The sequence below is a fragment of the Gossypium raimondii genome, chromosome 10, assembly GCF_025698545.1.
Source record: "Gossypium raimondii isolate GPD5lz chromosome 10, ASM2569854v1, whole genome shotgun sequence".
Lineage (NCBI taxonomy): Eukaryota > Viridiplantae > Streptophyta > Magnoliopsida > Malvales > Malvaceae > Gossypium > Gossypium raimondii.
In genome coordinates, this window is record NC_068574.1 from 57144880 (window position 1) to 57152843 (window position 7964).

General features: G+C 33.2%; 1 protein-coding gene across 1 annotated transcript; it reads right to left on the bottom strand.

Moving 5' to 3' along the window:
- Nucleotides 1–5676: 5676 nt before the first annotated feature.
- On the bottom strand, nt 5677–7533 carry LOC105778247 (ankyrin repeat-containing protein BDA1). Its single transcript, XM_012601910.2, has 2 exons — nt 6802–7533; nt 5677–6688 (listed from the first exon to the last, which is right to left on the bottom strand). The coding sequence occupies exons 1-2, from the start codon at nt 7381–7383 to the stop codon at nt 5756–5758; spliced, it is 1515 nt and encodes a 504-aa protein (XP_012457364.2). The 5' UTR covers nt 7384–7533; the 3' UTR covers nt 5677–5755.
- Between the last annotated feature and the right edge of the window lie 431 nt (nt 7534–7964).

Consider the following 7964-nt stretch of genomic DNA (forward strand, 5'->3'; position numbering starts at 1 on the left):
AAGTTGATCCTGAATCTTGTTAATAGCCCGAGAATCTGCATTGGAAAGTCAAGCAAAATACATTACACTTGGCAAATGGAAGAATAAGTGGCTGAGCTAAGAGAGATTTTTACACTTTTAGTTGCTTGTTAGATGCCGCAATGTGTAACACGGTGTCGCCATCCCTGTTCTTGAAATTGAGAAAATTTTTAATCTGCTAATCATACTCGCTGCTCCATAGGCATGGTAGTAAAACTCGAAAAGCTTTCAACTTGCCAGGTCGCGCTGCGAGATGGAGGGCAGTGTCATTCCGATTTGTCACATCATGGATACATTCAGGGCAATGATTGTTGACCGCAAACAGTGACAGTGCGGTCTCCTTATTCACATTCAATAAAGCGTGAAGGGGGCTCCCATGGTTCAGCTTCGTGGCGAATGATAGCTTCAACAACATCAATTCCATCTCAAACAGACTCTGTTTGTCCGCCCGCAGCTGCTACTCGTAATGGTGTATCAAAGAACTCCTTCCCTGCCATCTCGCTCAAAACGTCTGTTTTGTCCCGAATAAGTTCGTACAATGCCTCGATATCACTAATTTGAGCGGCTTCCCTAGCTCTCTCTTCCATCATCGGTGGAGCAACTACGATGCTAAAACTCTCTTCCAGTGAAAAAAGGAAAAGAAAGATTTTCAAACCCCAACAATTTTACTTCACTTGAAGAGAATTGCGTTTGCTTTATATAAGAATTACCATTGCATGAGATTTGTTCAGTCACGTTGTATGGTGCTTATCTTGGTCTTCAATTAAGAGATACTCATAAATTTGCATGCAGGTGCAGCAATGTACACTTTTAGTGTAAAACGCGGGAGAGGTTTTCATCCCTCTTCTTTTATTTTGCATTTTGTTCATCTATATATTTATATTACGTTAGAATTTATTATACTATCTGTTGAAATTGAATTTAGATATAAGATATAAAGGAAAAAGTGGACATGGAATTTCCCTTTCATTGTTCTTTCCTCGCACCATCTATTTTGTCTGCAAACCTTTTAACTTCTGTCCTTTTTTCTTTATTCAATAAGAAGATTTAAATACACAGAAAAAGCACAACCTTAGTTATTAAATACGCAAAGAATATTTTTTTTTCTTTGATCTCTCATGGTAATATTGGGTCTTACTAAATTCAAAGTTGAATCAGATCGAATATTTAAACGAGAGACAAAGCTTCTTTAGTGTTATTTTCACCATCCGCAAGACTCAATCTTAAGATATTTACATTAGGAACATTGAGCTTCTTACTACTTAATCCAATAGACATTAATCAAAGAAGAGGTTGATAAAAAATTTAGGACAATTAGGTTCAATTTGGTACTTGGATTTGTTTCCCGACTTTGGTGCCTCAATTTGGAAATCATGTTCATTTTTGTATTTGAACTTGGATACCATCAAGATTTAATGATGTGACACTCTGATATTATACAATGTTATTACTTAAAAATTTTCAAAAATAATTTTTAAAAATTTAAATGATGGCATGACGTTTTGAGATTAATTATGCAACATCATCAAACTTTTATATTGTCCAAGTATCAAAATAAATTTAATTAATAGTGACAAAATTAACCCACCAAAGAAACTAATTCCATTTCATTCAATACTTGCAACTTATTCCTCAGTCTACCAGTAAAAAATTGAATTATGAAAGTGTCCAATTGGTTGTTGGCACTTTTATTTTAAGGATAAAGCATTGTTATTAGTTATTACTGCATAGAGTAAATAACAAAGAAAATGGGAGAACAAAAGAAAGTGTATTTTATTGATCAATTATAATATTTACAAAGCTTCTTCAAAGTTTTTATTTATAGACATAAGAAGTATAAATGAAATAAAATCTACTTCTAATAGTCATTAGAATTTAAAATACATCAAAACTTATATTGATCTTGATGGAAATCCACTAAGATATTCATAACAATTACCATATTATTCCTATAATTTAACCGCAATACTAGGCATATTTGATGTTTTCGAACCAGTTAATCCTTAATTTAATCGAAATTTATGTAAATTATGTGAAATTTGGTTATATTATAGTATTATGTAATTGTGAAGTAAATTGAATAATGTATGAAAAATACAAGGATAACTAATAAAAAGAAGAAGCAAAGATTATACGTTGCCAATTACAAGTAATTACAGGTATCCTTGGACTTGGCTTCATTGCCAATTAGACAATTTAGGATGTTACAACATTGATGTATAATCCACAATTTAGAGCTAAGATTATACATTGCTTGTATGCTTAGATACACTTTTAGTTCAATCCATTTGTGTCTAATGTGAAATAAACCTATTCAAAGAATAACGGAAAAAAAATTAGAAGAAAATAAAGGAGATAATGTCACATTGAGTGCACTGCATTTTGCAAAATCGACATAGACTAAGTAATATCCAACATCTTATTCATCCAACAGGGTATCTCAAGGTATTACCATCACTAATGAAAGCATTAATACCTACAAATAAACTATAGCATACAGCTAAACTGGTTCCTTTTCAGAATTCATCATATAAAAAAAGGAATAACAGCAATCCTTGTGCTACACCTATACTTATTTCACTGCCTAAACATATATATAAGATTGAAGGGAATATCCAACATCCCACATTCTCGCTATTGAAACACTAAGTTTTTACACTTGATATACAACACACATGAACACCATTAAACTGAAAAGAGTTCTTGAAAATATATTGATAATTACGTATGTTGAATGGGTGGGGGGCTATGATAGATATTGATTTATCGAAGCACACTGCAAGGAACGCAAGTAGTAATTGAAGTGCAGTTCTGAAACCATGGGGGAAAGTTTTACGTAGCTAGTGTTAAGAAAAATGTTAAGAGGAACACAAGATAGTTTTGAATGTAGAAGGAAAGAAAATCCATTTGATCCACGACTGATTTCCCCGGTACCGTTGCATCATATGGTCCCTTGGACCTTGACGTATTTTCACCTTGCCAAATGCCACTAGGTGGACTCAAAGTGGCTTGGTAGGGTGCAGTAATTTGAAGCAATCCTAAAGTTACTAGCAAAGCATTGCGGCATCGCTTGATATATTGTCCATATTGTTAAAAATTAGTGATGATGCTTTTGTCACATGCTTGACAACTTTATCCAATTTACGTTTAAAGTTGGAAACTGCTGGAATAAAGCAAACCTCGGAGAATAGTAATGCTTTCTCTGTTATTATGTTGTTGTGCATGCTTATCGGCCTTGCAGTTTAATAGTAGTTTAAGCATCTGTTTAATTGATAGTTTAGGATGTAAAAAAAGCTTGAATCAGTTAATCATGTCTATCAAGTGTTAGAATCATAAAACAAAAATTGATATAAGCTTAAAACTGTAAATTAAGATCTATCATGTCAAACCATCAAGAATAAAACTAGATGCGGAAACGTACCTGAATTCTTCGATTTCTTAAAATCTACGGATATTGAAGTTTTGATTTTTTAAATTAGCACAAGGTGGCTCTCTCTCTCTCTTTTTTAAAGATGGATATTAGAAAAGTTATCTTGTGTGTAAAATAGAGACCATAATCCTAATATATAACTTTTGCATATTAACTCTAGTTTCTAATCAGCTCATCATTAATTAGAAATTAATTAACATATTATGATAGTAAATAATAATATGTAATTAACCTTATTATATATGTGATGTCCATATTTTCCAACATCAACTACAAAAAGAATCTATGTAATATTAATTATAAAAGAATCTAGTCTAACCTTGGGTTGATTATGGAAAGCAGCTAAGTGCAACGCAGTGTTGCCATCTTCATTCTTTTGATTCACCACTTCTCGATAATAGTCTTCCTTCCTAATAGTTTGGATTAGGACTTGGAGAACGTTTGATTTTTTGTTTTCCACTGCTATGTGTAAGACAGTCCGATTCTTAGTTGTGACATTTGGGATATATTCAAGACAAGCATCTAGAAATCTATACAATAGATATCATTGTGGTTTCCGATTTCACTTATGCAGTGCAAAGGAGTCCTACCATTCTTCCCTATGATGTCATGGGCTGCGCATGGGAGCTTGCAACCATGGCACAATTGTGTGATCCATCATGTTCAAAGGAGGTTATTTGGCCCAATCGAATTGGCCTGTTGTTTGGATAGATTAAAGACTTATCTACAAAGCATGACAAATATGGAAAGTAATCTAAAAAAATATGCAAATTTAGAGATAACTTGTAATATTAGAAATTTAGTTTGTAGATAGTTTTTAATCTTAACCATTGATGTACTTTAAGCCGTACTATTGATTTTAGGAAGGCTCAACTATAAATAGAGGCCTCTCCCCCTTATCATAAATAATTCATTGAGTAATAGAATTCTTGAGGGCATTCTCTCAAACTCTCTCTTGTGTTCTTAGTTTTTCTATGGTTTTATTATTATATTTTAAATTCGTTCATCTTTGTTCTTTGTTGATCCTTAGAGGGATTTCATTTGGTCTTCAATCATTGGAAATTAGGTTGACTTAAGTGTATTTGGAGGAAAAAATCACCTAAGGCCACATGAATTGTGAGGCGAAAAATCTAAGCCCGTAACACTAACACGAACAAATCTTTATCAATTTTAAAGAAACTGAGCACCAACTCTTTATGCCCCCTTTTTAACTGCAAGGTGCATTGGGCTCAAGCCTTCTTGGTTTAGCTTCCTAACAAACGATGGCTTTAAGTTCATTATCGCCATAGCAAACCCAATGCGTCCTTGTTCCGTGGCAATTTGTAAAGGAGTGTTGACAAAATCCACCTCAAAGCATTTCCATCCCTCTCAATCGATCTGTACAAATCACTAATATTTCCGGTAGGAGCAGCTGTTCTCAAACTCTCATCCATGTCAGGAGGAAGGATCAATGAACAATAGGAAGAGAGAAAATGAAAGGAAACAATTGCTGCTGTATGGTCTGTCAATTGCAGCCAACAAGGAAACACTATAAAGATAGAAAAAGGCACAGGAATTATGTATATCTTTCTGGGTTTCGCCTTTAGTAGAGGATTACTATAAAATTTTCATAGTGTATGTTTAAAGTTTCAACAAATGAAAACCACTAGTGCGAATTATTGGGAAGCATTTTTCTTTTTGAATATTCTTTTTCATTTGTTTTTCCATGGTTGGAAGGCTTTATTATAAATAAAGTTTGGAGTCATGATTATAAGATAAGGGTTTTCTTAAATAATATCTTTGCACTTATTAAAAGATTAGTTAATTATTAACTTTAATATATATTGTATTTGATGGTGAAATTGAATGTTTTTCAACCATGGTTTAATTGAATTTAAAGAAACAGTTAGTTAATTAAATGTTTTTGCTTTTAATATGCTCTTTATTGATCCTATAAGATTAATATGCTTATTTTAGAAAAAATTATTATAATAAAATTAATTATTTAGAATCTCTCTCAAAATTAAATTTAATGGAAAATGAAAATTATAGAAATTATTGTTTAAAAAGAAAAAATATAAAAATTAAATAAAAATAAAGATATCTCACTTGTTGGTAAATTAAATTGTTTATGTATTATAACAAAGTATCTGTATTAGACCCTGTAGCATATATGATATATATACCAAAAGAAATGGTATACTTTTACCGTGAATCCATTTGTATATCTAATCAAATTGTAAGCGAACTAAACCCAAAGAAAAACAATAATATTAGAATAAAATAAAGGAGATGTACATTTACATATTACAAACGGGTGTTACAAAATTAAGTGCACCGCATTATGCATAATCGAGCTAAACTAAGGAACAGCCAGCATCCTATTAATGTAACAATGTCTAGAAAGTAATAGAGGTCAATTCTAGCACCAAAGAAAGCATCAACCCGTACAAATAAACAATAGCATACAATTAACACGGTTCCTTTCCAGAATTCATCATATAAAATAAGGAATAACAACAATCCTTGACCTGCACCTACATCTATTTCACTTCCTAAACATAAATATAAAATTGAAGGGAATATCCAACATCCCACTATTGAAACACTAATTTTTGACACCCGACATACGATACACATGTAGACCATTAAAAGGAAAAGAATTCCTGAAAATATATTAAGAATTGTGTATGTTGAAGTGGTGGGGGCTAAGTCACATATTGATTCATCGAAGGAAACTGCAAGAAACGCTAATAATACTTGAAGTGCACTCCTAAAATCACGGGGAAAAGTTTTGAGTAGAGCTAGTGTTAGGAATAATGTTACGAGGAACACAAGATATGTTGGAATATAGAAGAGAAGAAAATTCGATGGATTCATGACTGATTTCCCTAGTACCGTTGCATCATATGATCCTTTGGACTTTGAGGTATTTTCACCTTGCCGAACACCACCAGGTGGGCTTAGAGTGGCTTGGTAGGTTGCAGTTAGAAGCAGTCCTAAAATGACTAGCAAGGCATTGCGGTCATCGGCTGATATATTGTCCATATTTTGAAAAATTAGTAGTGATGCTTTTGTCACGTACTTGACAACTTGTTTCTCCAACTTACGTTTAAAGTTTGAAACTACTGGAATAAAGCAGCCTTTCAGAATAGCAATGTTTTCTCTGTTATTATGTTGTTGTGCAACACCAAGTGCGGTCAAACCAACTTGATTGGTAGCATGCTTATCAGCCTTGCAATTTAATAGTAGTTTGAGCACCTGTTCAATTGATAGTTTAGGATATAAAAAGGCTAGAATCAATTAATCATGTCTATGAAGTAAAAAGAAGAATCTATGTAATATGAATTACTATCAAAGCAGTTGAGTCGAACCTTGGGTTGATTATGGATAGCGGCTATGTGAAGTGCAGTGTTGCCATCTTTGTCTTTCCGGTTCACCACTTCCCAATAATAGTCTTTCCTCTTAAGCGTTCGAAATAGGAGTTGGAGAACGTCTAGTCTATTGTTTTGGATTGCAATATGCAAAGCAGTGCGATTCTCAGTTGTAACATCTTGGATACAATCAGGAGAAGCTTCCAGAAATGTATCCAACAGACCAAGCTGGTTTCCAACTTTACATAAGTAGTGCAATGGAGTCTTACCTTTCTTTCCTCTGACACGAACAAGATGTTTACCAATCTCCAAGAAGCGGAGTGCCATCTCTTTATGCCCTTTTCTAACAGCAATGTGAAGTGGGCTCAAACCTTGGTGGTTTAGCTTTCGAGCAAATGATGGCTTTAAGTTCATCATCTCCATTGCAAACTCAATGCGCCCTTCTTCTGCAGCTATATGTAATGGAGTCTCGATAAACTCCACCTCATCAAAATGCCTCAAAACATTTCCGTTGCTTTGAATTACTCTATATAATTCGTTAACCTTTCCTGTACGAGTAGCCTTTCTTAAATTTTCGTCCATGTCAGGAGGAAGGATCAATGAACAATAGGAAGAGAGAAAATGAAAGGAAACAATTGCTGCTGTATGGTCTGTCAATTGCAGCCAACAAGGAAACAATAAAAAGCTAGAAAAAAGGCAGAGGAGTTTATATCTTTCTGGGTTTGGCCTTTAGTAGAGGATTATTATGAAATTTTGATAGTGTATGTTTAAAGTTTAAAGAAATGAAAGGCCGTAGTGCGAACAGAAAGCCACTTTGAAAAGAAAAGAAGCGATGCTCTTCTCTTTCTTTTATGAGAATTATTGGGAAACATTTTTCTTTTTGAAGATTTTTGGAAAAGCTTGGAGGTTCCACCATGTCAAAAGAATTTTATCATTTAGAGTTGGGAAGCTTTTTTTTTGTATTTCCTTTTGAAGAATTCATGGAAAGCTTTTTCCTTTTGAAGGATGGTTGGAAAGCTTTATTATAAATTTAGTTTGAAGCCATGATTATAAAATAAGGGTTTGCTTAAATAATATTTTGCACTTATTCAAGATTAGTTATTTATTAACTTAATATATGTTGTATCTGACGGTGGAACTCATTTTAATTTCAACAAAGGTTT

Bases quoted from the DNA above. Each gene is read 5' to 3' on its own strand.
- LOC105778247 (XM_012601910.2), bottom strand. From the start codon at position 7,383: ATGGACGAAAATTTAAGAAAGGCTACTCGTACAGGAAAGGTTAACGAA. The intron at 6,689-6,801 runs GTTCGACTCAAC...TCAATTGAACAG, and splicing joins CTATCCATAATCAACCCAAG to GTGCTCAAACTACTATTAAA.